Source organism: Lipomyces tetrasporus, assembly GCF_029532465.1.
Source record: "Lipomyces tetrasporus strain NRRL Y-64009 chromosome Unknown POJ06scaffold_12, whole genome shotgun sequence".
Classification (NCBI taxonomy): domain Eukaryota; kingdom Fungi; phylum Ascomycota; class Lipomycetes; order Lipomycetales; family Lipomycetaceae; genus Lipomyces; species Lipomyces tetrasporus.
This window is the reverse complement of record NW_026611607.1, coordinates 571736-585540: the sequence shown is the minus strand read 5'-3', so window position 1 is coordinate 585540 and position 13805 is coordinate 571736. Positions and strand designations below refer to the sequence as shown.

The following is a 13805-nucleotide window of genomic DNA, read 5'->3' as shown; positions in this document are numbered from 1 at the left end:
CACTATCTACAACACTGCCCTGCTTATGAGTGATAAAGTTCACGAATTTCTATAGACATTACAAACTTGAGAAAACGCGTCTCGCGACAGACAGAGAGCATTCGGATTAAACTACTAGATTTTGAAACTTGGGATCACAAGCGGTTTAGTCCCTTATATTGCGATTGCTACGTGTATTTATCATCTAGTCATTAGATTGCGAGTGATAATGTCGGCTGTCCAACTTTTAAATCCCAAGGCAGAATCTCTGCGAAGGAATCAGGCCCTATCCGTCAACATCAGTGCTGCGCAAGGCCTTCAGAATGTTCTGTCGAGCAATTTGGGCCCCAAGGGCACCATTAAGATGTAAGTCTTTTCCTGGTGGAGCTAGTGAATATGGATCTAATTAACGTGATTAGGCTGGTTGATGGATCCGGCAACATCAAGCTGACCAAAGATGGAAAGGTGCTGTTATCAGAAATGGTAGGAATTCAATATTTTCAGGGATTGTGGAAGAGCTATGTATTAATTGTCATCACAGCAAATAACAAACCCTACAGCTGTCATGATTGGTAAGTTATGAAAAGCCAAGGTTGCTTCGTTACCGTCTAATGATGTTACAGCTCGTGCTGCTACAGCCCAGGATGAGATCACAGGAGATGGTACCACCACCGTTTGCTTACTGGTTGGAGAGCTTCTCAAGCAGGCGGAACGCTATATATCTGATGGTCTTCATCCTAGATTGTTGACTGAAGGATTTGAGTTAGCGAGAAAAGAGGCTCTTAAGGTACCCAATTTCGAGATTCTGAATTGGAGTTGAATGGCATCGTTAATATTATCAAATAGTTCCTCGACTCGTTCAAAATCGAGAAAGATATGGATAGGGAACTCCTTCTGGCCATTTCTCGTACATCGTTGACTACCAAACTCAACCAAACTTTGGCCGAGGCAATCACTCCGGTTGTCACTGATGCCGTGTTAGCGATCCATAGTCCTCCAGAGAGAGTAGATCTTCACATGATCGAGATCATGAAGATGCAGCACCAATCAGCTGTCGAGACTGCCTTGATCAAAGGCTTGGTTTTGGATCACGGAGCCCGGCATCCCGACATGCCCAAGCGAGTTGAAAATGCCTATGTCCTGACTCTGAATGTTTCCCTCGAATACGAGAAGAGTGAAGTCAATTCGGGTTTCTTCTATAGCAACGCTGAACAGCGGGAGAAGCTCGTGGAAAGTGAGCGAAAGTTCGTGGACCAGAAACTGCAAAAGATAGTCGAACTCAAGAATGAAGTTTGTGGGCTTGACAAATCCAAGGGATTTGTCATTGTCAATCAGAAGGGTATTGACCCCTTGTCCCTTGATGTTCTCGCCCGAAATGGTATCTTCGCCCTTCGAAGAGCTAAGCGACGCAACATGGAGAGATTGCAACTTGTTTGTGGCGGCACGGCGCAAAATAGCGTCGATGATCTATCGCCCGAGGTTCTTGGATTTGCTGGACTAGTCTACGAGCATACTTTAGGCGAGGAAAAGTATACATTCATTGAGGAAGTGCAGCATCCCAAGAGTGTCACGATTCTCATCAAGGGACCTAACGCCCATACTATGAATCAAATTCAGGATGCCGTAAGAGATGGCCTCCGGAGCGTGGTCAACGCCATGACTGACAAATGCGTTGTCCCAGGTGCAGGTGCGTTCGAGATCGCTTGTGCTAGCCATCTCAGCGGTGACTTTTTGCAAAAAGAGGTCAAGGGAAAGTTAAAGGCTGGCGTGCAAGCCTACGCCGACGCGTTACTAGTTATCCCCAAAACGTTGGCGACCAACGGTGGCTTTGACATATTGGACACTCTATCTGCTTGTCAGGACGAGTTTGCGGATGGTCACGTTGTTGGCATCGACTTGGCATCTGGAGAACCAATGGATCCGACTATTGAAGGGGTTTACGATTCATTCCGAGTGCTACGAAATGCAGTTGCTTCTGCAACATCTATCGCCTCGAATCTGTTATTATGCGACGAATTGTTGAAGGCCGGACGGTCCTCATTGAAGCAAGAACCTTCAGCGTGAAAATGAAAGTATGCGCAGGACCCAAAAAAGAATGAGATGTAAAGTTTGTAGTCTCCATATATTGTATAGTTTTGTTAAATCATCTAATTAGAAGCGGCTAATGATATCTATCGCCTATACTACATACAGTTTGATGATTAATAGAATTTGCTGTACAGGATGCCTGGTTATTGCGAATCTCTCACACAACCACCTATATATGTATGTACCGTAAATTTGCCCATGAAGTAATACCTAAGAACATGCACGAAACCTGTTTCATGTTGCAAATGAGTAATTAATACAAACCACGACATAGAACTCAACACACGACAAGAATGAATCGCACTATAGTTTATGTGACGATCTTTTACTCTGGGGCGCTCGTCACTGGTGACGGGCGCAGAAATGGATGCGCTTCCGTGTTGAATACGTAGTCGTCCCTATACCGATATTAGAATCCGTCAAAACCCATTCATTCTCAAATAGCATACAGTGATATCAGATTAGGATCCGCAAAGAGTAGATAGGCGTACTTCAATGTTTCGGCCATCCAGAAACTCTCCATCTCATCCATATGTCGATTGTGCAAATTATCTGTTACATCCGCAATCGCAGAGAATGCAGTCGCCGTTCGGCAGTACTTATTTATAGCACTGAACATCTGCCATCCCTTGTCTTGCCATATCTTATCTCCTGTGACTCGGTACATAATAAATATGCTTTCAAGGGCTTCCGGTCGTAACAGATATCGCGCGTCCTGAGAAACGAAAGACCGAGGCTGATCATACCACCCGCCTATCTCCCATCGATCTGTGTCATCGTCACCTGGAGCCGTGGCTCCAGCGTGTACCGTACGAGGAATGGAAGCTTCAGCTCCGGTAGCACCCTCTGAATCACCAGTAGATACGGTTCCAATTTCAGCACGAGCAGCGGGATTCTCCGTTGACGGCATTGCCGATTGTTTTTCAGCCGAAGATCCCTCTGGGGAGGCATTGATGCTGTTGCGTGCAACTGGTACAACTCCACCTTCACTAGTAGTTCCAGACTCTGCGTGAGCAGGATCTTTAGGGCTGACTAGATCCACAGTCTGTCCTTGATTCGCTTGAGACGTGTCCGCAGGGTTTGGCTGACTAACCGACTCCGGTGGAGTAGTAGCTTGGATAGCATCCTTCATTTGCTCTCTTGTAGGCAAATCGGTCGATGGATCAGAGGGTGGTTCACCAACAACATTATGCGCCGACTGCTGCAATTCCTCGGTTGCGTGCTTCATTTGTTGCCCAGCGGCTTTCCCCGCAGTCGCTTCAGTGTCGGCCGGCATCTGGTCGACAGAAGCGGGAACTGTCTCGCCCTGAGCCAGATGAGAGCTTGAGTATAGTTGGGCATTAGTATCGCCCGATGCTGTAGTAGCATCTTGAACTGGAGCAGCCACATTGTCACTCGCAGATTTCGTTTCCTCAGTTCGAAGTTCTGCAGATTGCTCTCGGCCCACGCCTGGACCTAAAGTAGTCTCTTCAGTGGCAGGTTGCCCCGCCGTCAGTTTCTCAGATGCAAGTTGTTCTTTCTGCATTGCACCCTCGATTGGCTGTTTGTCAGTCTGAGTGAATCGGTCGTTTGGCTCCGACGCCTCAGTAGGTGCTGAGGACGTCTCCTCCTGAGCGGGATATTCTGGAGCCGATGCCTCGGTCCCTCCCGGCGACACACCGCCCGCAGGACTCTCTGCAACATGTGGTGGCTCGGGAATATTTTGGGGCGTTTCTATGAGTGACACTCAGCAACGTGCAAGAAGACGAAGCATAGATACTAACCTTCAGCGATTACGACGTCACCTTCTTGTCTCTTCTTCAGGCTCCTCCTCCTAACTTGGTATTCTGGTTGCGTCTGTCGCGCCCTGGGATCAACCCAATGACAATCATCGCGAGAGCATTCCTGAACATGGAAGTTCTCCGGCATAATACCCGTCCTTGTCGCATTGTATGCCCAATAGCAACCATCCGCCAACTTCGCGCCAATCGTGATGTCATCCTGTAACTCCAACGCACGGCCACCAAGCGCGTACATACCACCCAAGAAGCAGGTTAAGTGCGTCATTTCGTAGTCTTTTGTGGTTTCGCCACGGGCGCCAATGATGACATTGCCGGAAAACAATATATCCGGATCACCCTTGACCATCGGACGGTAAAGAAGATTGGTCTTGATAGACGCTGAAGTGGTTTCGTAGAGCGTTTTGTATTGGCTCACCGTACCGCCAAGCAAGAGGTATTGCTTGATTAAGTACTCATATGCTGAGTCACCCAATGCGCCGGCAGAGAACTTTCTGTTAGAACGACCTTGCGCTATATGCGTAAGTATTGGACTAATATTATTAGGAAAGACTGCAAAACTTACTGCTCTCAGTAAGACCTTTGACAGAGACGCACTCGGGATCAGGCTTAGCAGGTGGAATCACAATATTCGAATCAGGCTTGGTTACTTCGCTTATAGTCGTCGAGCGCGCCTGTGCGTCCAAGTTTTCTTCCAGGTTGAGCTGTCTCCTCACAAGCTTCTTACCAGAGGGTGTAGCCTCTTCATCGACATTCGCTTCGGCTGCCGCGTTATTAATCTTGTTCTGCAGCTGCTGCGATGGTCTGATGGAATCCGACGTGCCCTCCTCAGGAACTTGCACCGGCGGAGTTGAACTTCGCTGATCGCGTCCAGACTGACTGACTTCTGCCGTCGTGCAGCCAGAGATGTCCATTCGAAGTGGCCAGAGCCCGGGCATCGGCGAGGATGACAGTGAAGCTTCGGCTTGGTCCATAACACGTTGAATTACGCTGTAGTACTTCTGATTCGCCGTTAGCTGAGCAAGTCGGGTGAATTCAAGCGACAATGAGGCAAATTGAGCGAGGATCATATGCTTTCCGGCACGAAGCTTGAGCTCACGATGAGCCAATTGGGGATCGTAGAACAAAATAGGCATGCCGTTGGGGGTATCGAAAGCACCGATAAGCACATCTGCCAGCTCCACCGCTTTGTTCAAAAATACAGGTTCGCGAGCATTAGAAAGATCATATGCGCTGATAAGTCCTCCTAGATAGCGGATGACAGTCTCAAACACGGGAACTGTGTGCAGATTACTCGTAGTGAAGTCGATAGAAGCAACAAACTTCTTCGCATCCTCAAGCTCGGAAGTCAGACCCATGATCTGCAGCGAATCAAGAGCATCGACTATTGAAGCACCCCAGCCGCCGAATGGATCCGCATAACCATTTGTGACAGGACGGACCTCGTCGTGCCCCCAGGCATGAGCCTTATAGCCATTCCACGAGTGAATAAACGCGTCCCGGACAGTATTCAACCTCTCCTCGCGAACCGTACGTTGCTCCGGGGTTTCGGGCGCAAATACGCCCTGGATCTTGGGAAAACTTATAGGTGGGTCTTCTGGCAGCTGGATCTGCGGCGGAGTCGGGAACGTCGTAATGCGTGGTGTCTTGAAGATATTCTCGACAACCGGCAAGGCCGGGGTCGTAATGCTGTTGCTGTCCACGCGATGGTCGTCAGGACTGTAAGTGCTTTCGTAGGACTTCACAGTCAACGGTTTCCACTGAGGGACGACATTTTGCTCAGGCTCTTGAGTGCTTGCAGGCTCATCATCGACGCTGTTCTCGTCGACGGGTGGATATTTAGGTGCGTACGCGGTGTCCTCAGCTGGCTCTAAATCATGATTGATATCCTTGACAGGCTTCTCCGCTGCAATATTCTCAATAATATTGGACTCGCTAGTGGATTCGCCTGCGAGTTTCGAGGAGCTGTGGACTGGAGCAGCAGTTCCGGGAGGCCGGCCAGGCATGCTCGGTTTCATGAACTTGGCCGGTACAGCGCCGCCATGGTTGGACGCGGTCAAGTGATAGATCCCAAACAGGATGACGCAAGTGAACACGATGAGCGTTCTATAACGCCGGAAACGAAATACGGACACCATTTATACCTTGGCGTCCGTGTTTATGTGCGATACTAGCGATGCGTACCACCGAAGTTGTCTTCGGAGATCACGGACCTACGTTGTTAGCGGCGATGGTTGTTCTGGGGCGAGGAGTACGATCAATTCCTAGTAGAGCTGACTTAAACTGTGGGCACGGATGGCCCACAACTAGTAGCATCCAGCCAGTGCTGCGCCGCACGAGGGGAAGACGCACGCAACCAGGAACAACCCATCAACTTGTTGATAAAGTCGACACTGCTAGATCCAGCACACTGTGGCGCCAATAAACAGTACATATTGATACATAACAGCGGAATCGATCTCAAGTACCCAGATCGTCAATCATATTGGAGGAGTGTAGTCGCTAGCTACGAAATTAAACATCCCCAGTAATCCAGTAATATGCTCATTCGCTCTTTATTACGTACAGTTGTGCTACAAATCGAACAAAAATCCATCAATATACAACATAAACCCTGCATACTCGTCGTACACTCAATCAATTCCTCTAGGCCTGGAGATAAGTAAGATGGCACTTCCCGCAGTAGTGACGATCTTTCATCTTGGCCATAAAGACACCAGCACCACACGTCTCAGTCGGGCACTCACGACGGGTACGCTCAACAGTGCCGTCGGAGTTGATCTTGTAGTACTTCAAGACCGCCAACTTGGTCTTCTTATGCTTGTGCTTGATCTTCTTGGGAGTAGTGTAAACTTTTTTCTTGCGCTTCTTAGCGCCTCCGCGGAGACGCAAGACAAGGTGAAGCGTGCTCTCTTTCTGGATGTTGTAATCCGACAGAGTGCGGCCTAAATACGTAAGCAACCTTATTCGTCTGTCATACATTACTATACCGTACCATCCTCGAGCTGCTTGCCGGCGAAAATCAATCGCTGCTGGTCCGGAGGGATACCCTCCTTGTCCTGAATTTTGGACTTGACATTGTCGATAGTATCGGACGACTCCACCTCAAGAGTGATAGCTAATATCGAATATTAGCACCTGAATGCATTAAATGGACGGCACAAACGCAACATACTCTTGCCCGTAAGGGTCTTCACGAAAATCTGCATGACGACAAACGACTAGTCGGCAAGTGTACGAGACAATGCTAACACTTATTAGAATCTTCACACTTTCAGGAATCAATCAAACTATCCTACCTTCTTTCTGGTCGTTCCAGTCGATACCGAGTTAAGAAGGAAGAGCAAGCTTCCTGCGCTTCAAACCCGTTTAGAAAGACCGGGACGTTCGCCGCGCGAGGACATGACTGCTTTTCGTAGGGTTACGCCCTAAATTGGTTAGGGTCCTCAGCTGGGGGTTAGGGTGGCGAGTTAGATCGGATTAAAGTTTGGATGCAGATCATGACCTTCCCGCCAGATTCGTGATCTGGATTCCATCCATCCAGATAACGCGTCACCACCGTTGTCAAGCCAACAGAGCATTCAACAACCAGATGTATTTCCAACTCAAATCAATATAGCACAATTCTGCAGACTTTAAGGCCATATTAAAGGCCATAAGAGTATGAAGATGGCGTCCCATAACAGTCTGCTATCCGACCGCTGGGCACGGTTTCTGTACCGATGCAGTTTGTTCTTGCTCATCTTCTTTACGTGCGGTTTCGTCATTGTCACGCCAGCGGATCTGATCTCACAGGCCCTTCGAAACGAGCAGATATACAACATTATTATTGTTGCAGCAACATACTTCGCAGTCGGCCTTGTAGCACTTTTACTCTATTTGAACAGGCTCTACGACGTTCGTGTCGCATTATCAGATATTCCCAAACGATACGTCCCGGGTAACCGCGACTTCCCCAGGAGATGTGCGAATGCCATCGAGGCGGAATTAATCCGGTGCCGACTGATACAGGAATCTATTCAACCGTCAGATAGCGTTTCGCATCCTGGATTACCGCCGCCGCATTCTGAGTTCGATTTCCCGCAAGTACCGTATCTCGAAGTGCTGATCGAGAGTGTCAAGTTGCTGGAAATAAAAGCGTCGAATTTGCATCCGGCACTGCGTCGCAAACCAGGCATGTCGTGGAAGGAATACACGCTGCATTTAGAAAATTACGTCAGCTTTGATGCTGTGCTTGCTCATCAATTCATTGACGCGTATGAAGAAGCCAGGTATTCCGGGCGTCTCATCACAGAGGATAAATTCAAAGACATGATGCGTACGTTTACTTTGCTATTGAGAAATATCGAATTGCCAGAAAGTGTCAATGAGGTTCTAGGGGAGTATCGATACGGCTAGATCTGGGAGTTAATAATTATAACTGCATGTTTGGAAGATGTCTAGGTTTTGGATGTGGTTGGGAATAGAAGGAACAAATTTGGCGTTTGGAGGTTATATGTTAGTATTGGAGTTCGCTTGGGCCTGGCGGTTGCATGTAACGATCATTGTGCTATGGTTCTGTGTCAGTGTGATCTATGATTATCACCATGCGTAAAATGGAAATCAATCAAATAATTATAATCATTTATGTACTTCTTAGTCCTAGAACACTCAAATTCTTACTGCAGCCGATCCTGGGAACAAATCAACAAAATACAAATACAATGAACAAACATACTCCATTTTACGCAAATCTCCATAGTGCTAGTCATATCATATGTTTCCAACACGACATAGGCAAGTTCCAGTATCAAAAGTCCAACCGAATGTAAACATATCAGAACGCCAATAGTTAAGTAATAAAACATAATAAATTAAATATAAAAATTAGTAAACTATAATAAATCCCAAAGACAGCACAAAATGATAGTCATAACAAATTGAGGCAACCTAGCGCACACACAACGGCACACCACGAATCAGCAGTTGCGCATGCGCCTTTTTAAACTTCTAAACAAAAAATATACCAATATGAACCTGTCCTGGAACTTACCCACTAACACTGAATCCACTCACACAAATCGTCGAGCTCCTGGCATGTTCGGGTTCATTCCGGCGCCCATCGGAGGCACACCGGCGACTCCATGCTGCTGAGGCAGTGCGACGAAGTCCTGGCCAAGTGCAATATTGATAGGGTCTTGACCTGGGGGCAGCGAACGCGAAGCTGAGCAATCCTTGTGTGTGAGCAGCAAGGCCTTCAGGTTAACAACTTGCTCTCTGAGGGCAGTAACTTGGGCATTCAATGCATCATTCTCGTTTCCGTAATACTCAACCTTAGCCTGCAAATTGGCAAGCCATTGTTTTTTCCGTTGACGGCACTTCAATGCAGCCACGCGATTGCGCTCCAGGAAGTTTTTCCGTTTTTCCTCATCAGTCATCTTTCTGGTATCTACCTCATGCTCCTCATCATCTTCGTTCTTGGGAGGGGACATGGATCTGCTCTCAGACCGAGGCTGCACCTGCGCAGCATTAGATTTCTGACGTTTGTTACCAGTAGCCGCACTCTCCTCGGATTTGCGAACATTCTTGCGACCGCCAGAAACCTTTTTCTTGTCTGCCTTGCTGTCGGCCCTCTTCTCATCCGCTGCTTTTGATGCTTCTGCTTGCTGCTGCTGTCCCTGACTTAGCAAATAGAGACCATTCGCCGCGGCATTGGCCGAATCGGCATAAGGCTCCGTCTTACTCTGACCAGATTGTGCCTGGGCAGCCATGGCACTCTGTGATATAACTTGAGGCTGAAAAACAGGTGAGCTCGGATGATTTGAAGGGGCGGATGTAGCAGGAACAACTGTGCTTGATGTAGTTGCACTAGCTGGAATCGAGGCCGTTACCAATGACGTGCTGCTGGCCGCCTGTGAAGCTGGCGGCTCAATTGGCTGTGGAGTTTGTGGGTATGACGACGGCTGGAGCCCCGACGGTGTAGGAGGAACCAGTCCAAAAATTGCCGCTGTTGTTGGACTAGGCGCTGGAAATATTGATCCACTACCACCAGGCGTCAGTCCAGTCCTAATGCCCGACTCGTTCGGGGTCAATCCGCTGCGTAAGTGACTATCAACGAAGGCGAGAGCTGCGGATTGGGCGGGGCCCTGTAGCATAGCAGGAGATAGGGGCCCTGATCGCAAGCTATTGATCCCCCAATTGAAGCCGCTAGTGGAAGAGGAGCCAAGTAAAGATGACGGCGATGCGAGAGACGCAACGGGCGGAAGCAGTGCCTTTTGCGACGAGTTGGGCGTACCCTCCTTCGAAGCAAACGACTGCTCGAACGGATTCGGTTCTAGATCCAGCTTGGATTTGGCGGATGTCTGGCCGTTACTGTACGTACTCTCCGCCAAGGACGAATTCTGCGAAGCCTGGCTGTTGGTTATCCCGGTTGCTGACGGAGAATCTACGCTGTTTGATTGCGGAGACCCTTCTGTCATACTCCGAATACACAGCTGAATAAACAAACATATCTTTAGTACTATTCATGTACATGGAATAGTGCTATTGTACTTACCGACTACTTTGGACCGACCGACGAAGCAGAATCAGGTCACGACGTCACAATATCTCGGCGTAGCACAATTATCGACCAGCCTAATTCTGACAGAGATGACCAATCGAGCTTGGTGCTATCCGCTAGAGACACGTAAACACTGGCGTATGCGGCGCGTGAAGACGTCTAGAGAGCGCGGACTGAGTAGGGACGAAAACTAAGGAGCACGATGACGGAATGATGATGACGAAGACGGGGAGGCGGCAGTGACGTATATATAACGGCCTTGTCGAGGGCAATATGTGGGGCTACGCTTGAGGCAGCAAGTAGTAAATCGTAGTGGGAGTTATGCGTGACTATCTAGATCGAGCCTAGTGCGTCTGCAATGCTACGTAATCGGTCAAGCGTCGTGACGTATATGGAAAAACAGTCGCTTCGCACGGCACGCCATATAGGATCGGCATTGATTAAGTCCAATTATGAGTACGGGCGGATATATGTAATATTTATTCTGAGTCTTAATAATTGCGGCAATTCGTGTGCACTAAGAACTAGGCATAGCAATCCGCAGATTTCTTTTGGCATTGTGGAGCACACTGGAAGATCTGAAAAATTAATCCGCTCACTATATTTACCAGTGTAAACAAATTTACGTGTCTAAATATATCTATCATTATTTCAACAATGCAGATGCAAATGCTTCGTAACTGTACATAATACAAACTGTCCGAAATCTAACGCTACAACCATAAATAAAATGTACACTAATAGCAAATAGTGTGAGATGAGTCTAGACACCGCATCAGCTAAGCTCATGAAGTTCACGCTTGGGCTGGACCAGCTGTGCAAGTAAGTCATCGATTTCGGCAAAATTCTCATCGTTCGAGGCAAATTTCCTATGCTTTCGCGATCCGACATGCTAAGTTCATTTATTAGCATCAAATGAGCCGCACACGCGAGCGGGGTTTACCAACCTCTTCATAGTCGTCATACTTATCTTTACAATTCTCGCAATATCCCGGCCGAACTTCCTTGACGGCCACGGCTTCCTTCTTCACAGCCACCTGAGGGACGGGTAGTGGCCTTCGTTTACGTTCGAAGACTTTCTTCTTTAGACTGTTCACTTCCTTTGACTGCACCTGCGACGCTTGTGCCGCTAGTCCGTTCGCAGCGCCACCAGACTGTGTCACAGATCTTATATTCGAGGTTACATTGGACATATTGATACCGGTCGCAACAAGTTCATGTCCCACAGCTGCCGACATTCGCTTATGATAACTCCGTCCTGTAGCGCTGAGTGCCTGTTTACGAGCCTTGATATCTGCAGCCGTTGGTCCGCCACTGTTAGCTCGAGCTGAGGTCATACGGACCGGTGTGAGGGCGCTCCTCTTGCGTAGATGGGGTTCTTTAAATGCTGCTGACGCCTGTTGCTGCAGATCTTCAGTGATGCCTTCATCATCGTCCGCTTGAGGCGCTTCATGTTCTTGCAAGAAATTGGCACTTTGGTTATGACTATCCCCTTCACCCTCAGGTAACTTTCGCGACTTGGCGGCTCCTTTGGAGGTATTTATCTCGGCTTCAATGGCAGCCGCCCGCTTTAATTTGGAACCGGTACGTCGTGGTTTAACTTCCTTCACTGTTCTATTTTGGTGATATTGCAAGTCGAGCACAAATGGACACTTACCCGTTCCCGTTACTCGAAACTGTGGCCAGTCGCCGAGTTGTGGCTCAGAAACGCGAGAGTATTCACGCACCATGATGGGACGGTAAATCTGAGTCGCATCGCGTATGTAAATGTAGGGGCCTTTGAAGTAATGGATATCGTCTCGTCGTGCCCTGGGATCGCTATCCGCAGGTCCAGTAAGCTTTTCTTCGCGGAGCATACGACAAAGATTGTTACTTGTGTCGCTGGCAACAACGTGGCCTCTGCTCAATGTGGTACTGGTATGGGTACCTGCGACATTTGATGCTGATGCATTGGGGTTCTCTTGTAGATGAGACATGAACCTCACAAATTCTAATGCCGAGTTAGTCCCCGCTGTCTTCGAACCTAACCGCAATGTCATACTTTCATGAGTCCATATCTTCATGTTTCTCTGCTTAGCCTGGTAGATAATGTCCGTTGCTGCATAATTTGCTTGTATCTGCCGATTTGTGACGACATTAGTAACCCCGCCATGAAAGAATGTCTCGATTTTCTACAAAAACGTGTCAATCAGTCGTTCGTCGGCTTGCCGCGACTTAGAACTTACGGCTCCATAATTTAGTAGCTGTTTCTTTGTCCTATCCTTGCCAACGTCTTCCAGTCCATCGAAATAAAACACACTCGTAGCCAGAACCCGCTTCCACTGTCTCTGCCAGTTCCTGATATTGTCGGCATCGCGTTGTTCTGACGCGTCATTCTGGTTAGTCGCAACCTGGGTCAGAGCTCGGTCTTTGTCTTGATGAGAATCGCGAGCCCGCACAATCATCCTCTCTCGTTCGCGTAACGATGCCGCTCGGTCCCGCGCATCTCGCGGGATCTCACGTGCTCGCTCGGTGACCTGGGATAATACCGAAAGGCCCTGCTGTGCGACCATGGGCGCATTTCCAGAGGCAGAAATTGCCACCGAAGTTGACGAAGTCGAAGAGAATGTGCGTGTTTGCGATGGCTCGATAATTCCGGCATTGGCGGTAGCGGTAGTGGACGGATGACGAAAATGATTGGCACCGCGATTGCTCGTGTGCACAGTGCTAGAAAGGGCACTGCGCTCGGTTGCGTCTGGTACCGTGTCATTCAATATCGTTGTTGCTAAATTAGACTCTTCATCGTTCATGTGCTGGCGAGCCTTAGATGCCACCATGGCAGACGTGTGGGCTGTTTGACAATGTATTGCGCTGCTTACCAGTCGAGAAGCGAAGCTGCTGGGCGTGATATGGGGCCCCATTGACAAATATAATCTATCTTTCGAAATGTCGGTCACAGCAGTTGAGCTAGATGTCGAGCTAGATTGCCCTGTAAGATTCAGCTCTTTGAGCGTGGCGTTCTGCGATCGCACTCTGTTCACTACCAATCCCGCTTCGGATGGGCTGCGGATAATATTCCCGGAGCACTGCGACAGAGGTTGTCGAGAAACTACCGGAGAAACCGACATCGCACGCGCGAAGTTTTATCGCAATATGCAGTTGCGGGTGGATGCGACTCCCGAGTGGCGGTGAGATGAGCTGGACAGATCTAAATGAAGATCGATATTTCGTTGGCCCTCAGAGTTTGTTTGTGTCGTTCTGTCTCCGCTACGACATGTTTGTTGACGCCGGTGGTTAGGGTTTTGCGAACGCGCCAGCCAGCCTCTTTGCAACGCGTTATCTGGTTTGCTCTGTGTCCATGGGCAAGAGTCGACATAATAGACCGAAATGAACAACACATGATTCCAGTGTATGTTCTACTACTTGCAAGGCAACGACTT

The 13805-nt window shown here is 48.5% G+C and overlaps 6 protein-coding genes across 6 annotated transcripts; 2 read left to right on the top strand and 4 right to left on the bottom strand.

Annotated features, from left to right (window-relative positions):
* Positions 1-27: 27 nt before the first annotated feature.
* On the top strand, positions 28-2273 carry POJ06DRAFT_40296 (chaperonin Cpn60/TCP-1 family). The gene is made up of 5 exons (XM_056190983.1): positions 28-345; positions 399-462; positions 521-551; positions 603-766; positions 826-2273. The coding sequence occupies exons 1-5, from the start codon at positions 209-211 to the stop codon at positions 2041-2043; spliced, it is 1614 nt and encodes a 537-aa protein (XP_056040593.1). The 5' UTR covers positions 28-208; the 3' UTR covers positions 2044-2273.
* A 119-nt stretch (positions 2274-2392) lies between these two features.
* POJ06DRAFT_271512 (glycoside hydrolase) lies at positions 2393-5851 on the bottom strand (the record flags this gene model as incomplete). Its single annotated transcript, XM_056189508.1, has 4 exons — positions 2393-2465; positions 2517-3780; positions 3831-4358; positions 4411-5851. The coding sequence occupies 4 exons, from the start codon at positions 5849-5851 to the stop codon at positions 2393-2395; spliced, it is 3306 nt and encodes a 1101-aa protein (XP_056040592.1).
* A 435-nt stretch (positions 5852-6286) lies between these two features.
* POJ06DRAFT_262629 (ubiquitin-related domain-containing protein) lies at positions 6287-7204 on the bottom strand. Its single transcript, XM_056188779.1, has 4 exons — positions 7145-7204; positions 7021-7092; positions 6841-6963; positions 6287-6790 (listed from the first exon to the last, which is right to left on the bottom strand). Exons 2-4 carry the CDS (start codon positions 7052-7054, stop codon positions 6492-6494), a joined length of 456 nt encoding a protein of 151 aa, XP_056040591.1. The 5' UTR covers positions 7055-7092; positions 7145-7204; the 3' UTR covers positions 6287-6491.
* Positions 7205-7393: 189 nt separating this feature from the next.
* On the top strand, positions 7394-8464 carry POJ06DRAFT_262628 (uncharacterized protein). The gene has a single exon (XM_056188778.1). It carries the CDS (start codon positions 7509-7511, stop codon positions 8241-8243), a length of 735 nt encoding a protein of 244 aa, XP_056040590.1. The 5' UTR covers positions 7394-7508; the 3' UTR covers positions 8244-8464.
* Positions 8465-10593, bottom strand: POJ06DRAFT_262627 (Aft1 HRA domain-containing protein). Its single transcript, XM_056188777.1, has one exon. It carries the CDS (start codon positions 10301-10303, stop codon positions 8897-8899), a length of 1407 nt encoding a protein of 468 aa, XP_056040589.1. The 5' UTR covers positions 10304-10593; the 3' UTR covers positions 8465-8896.
* Positions 10594-10995: 402 nt separating this feature from the next.
* On the bottom strand, positions 10996-13602 carry POJ06DRAFT_262625 (Dfp1/Him1, central region-domain-containing protein). The gene is made up of 4 exons (XM_056188776.1): positions 12612-13602; positions 12428-12557; positions 11334-12376; positions 10996-11278 (listed from the first exon to the last, which is right to left on the bottom strand). The coding sequence occupies exons 1-4, from the start codon at positions 13491-13493 to the stop codon at positions 11162-11164; spliced, it is 2172 nt and encodes a 723-aa protein (XP_056040588.1). The 5' UTR covers positions 13494-13602; the 3' UTR covers positions 10996-11161.
* Between the last annotated feature and the right edge of the window lie 203 nt (positions 13603-13805).

Excerpts from the sequence above, each read along its gene's own strand:
- POJ06DRAFT_40296 (XM_056190983.1), top strand. The coding sequence starts at position 209 with ATGTCGGCTGTCCAACTTTTAAATCCCAAGGCAGAATCTCTGCGAAGG. Across the intron at positions 346-398 it reads CCCAAGGGCACCATTAAGAT|GCTGGTTGATGGATCCGGCA; the intron begins GTAAGTCTTTTC and ends TAACGTGATTAG. Across the intron at positions 552-602 it reads CCCTACAGCTGTCATGATTG|CTCGTGCTGCTACAGCCCAG; the intron begins GTAAGTTATGAA and ends ATGATGTTACAG.
- POJ06DRAFT_262629 (XM_056188779.1), bottom strand. The coding sequence starts at position 7,054 with ATGCAGATTTTCGTGAAGACCCTTACGGGCAAGA. Across the intron at positions 6,964-7,020 it reads GAAGACCCTTACGGGCAAGA|CTATCACTCTTGAGGTGGAG; the intron begins GTATGTTGCGTT and ends ATTCGATATTAG. Across the intron at positions 6,791-6,840 it reads CGGCAAGCAGCTCGAGGATG|GCCGCACTCTGTCGGATTAC; the intron begins GTACGGTATAGT and ends TTACGTATTTAG.
- POJ06DRAFT_262628 (XM_056188778.1), top strand. The coding sequence starts at position 7,509 with ATGAAGATGGCGTCCCATAACAGTCTGCTATCCGACCGCTGGGCACGG.
- POJ06DRAFT_262627 (XM_056188777.1), bottom strand. The coding sequence starts at position 10,303 with ATGACAGAAGGGTCTCCGCAATCAAACAGCGTAGATTCTCCGTCAGCA.
- POJ06DRAFT_262625 (XM_056188776.1), bottom strand. The coding sequence starts at position 13,493 with ATGTCGGTTTCTCCGGTAGTTTCTCGACAACCTCTGTCGCAGTGCTCC. Across the intron at positions 12,558-12,611 it reads AGCTACTAAATTATGGAGCC|AAAATCGAGACATTCTTTCA; the intron begins GTAAGTTCTAAG and ends ACGTTTTTGTAG. Across the intron at positions 12,377-12,427 it reads GAAGATATGGACTCATGAAA|AATTTGTGAGGTTCATGTCT; the intron begins GTATGACATTGC and ends ACTCGGCATTAG.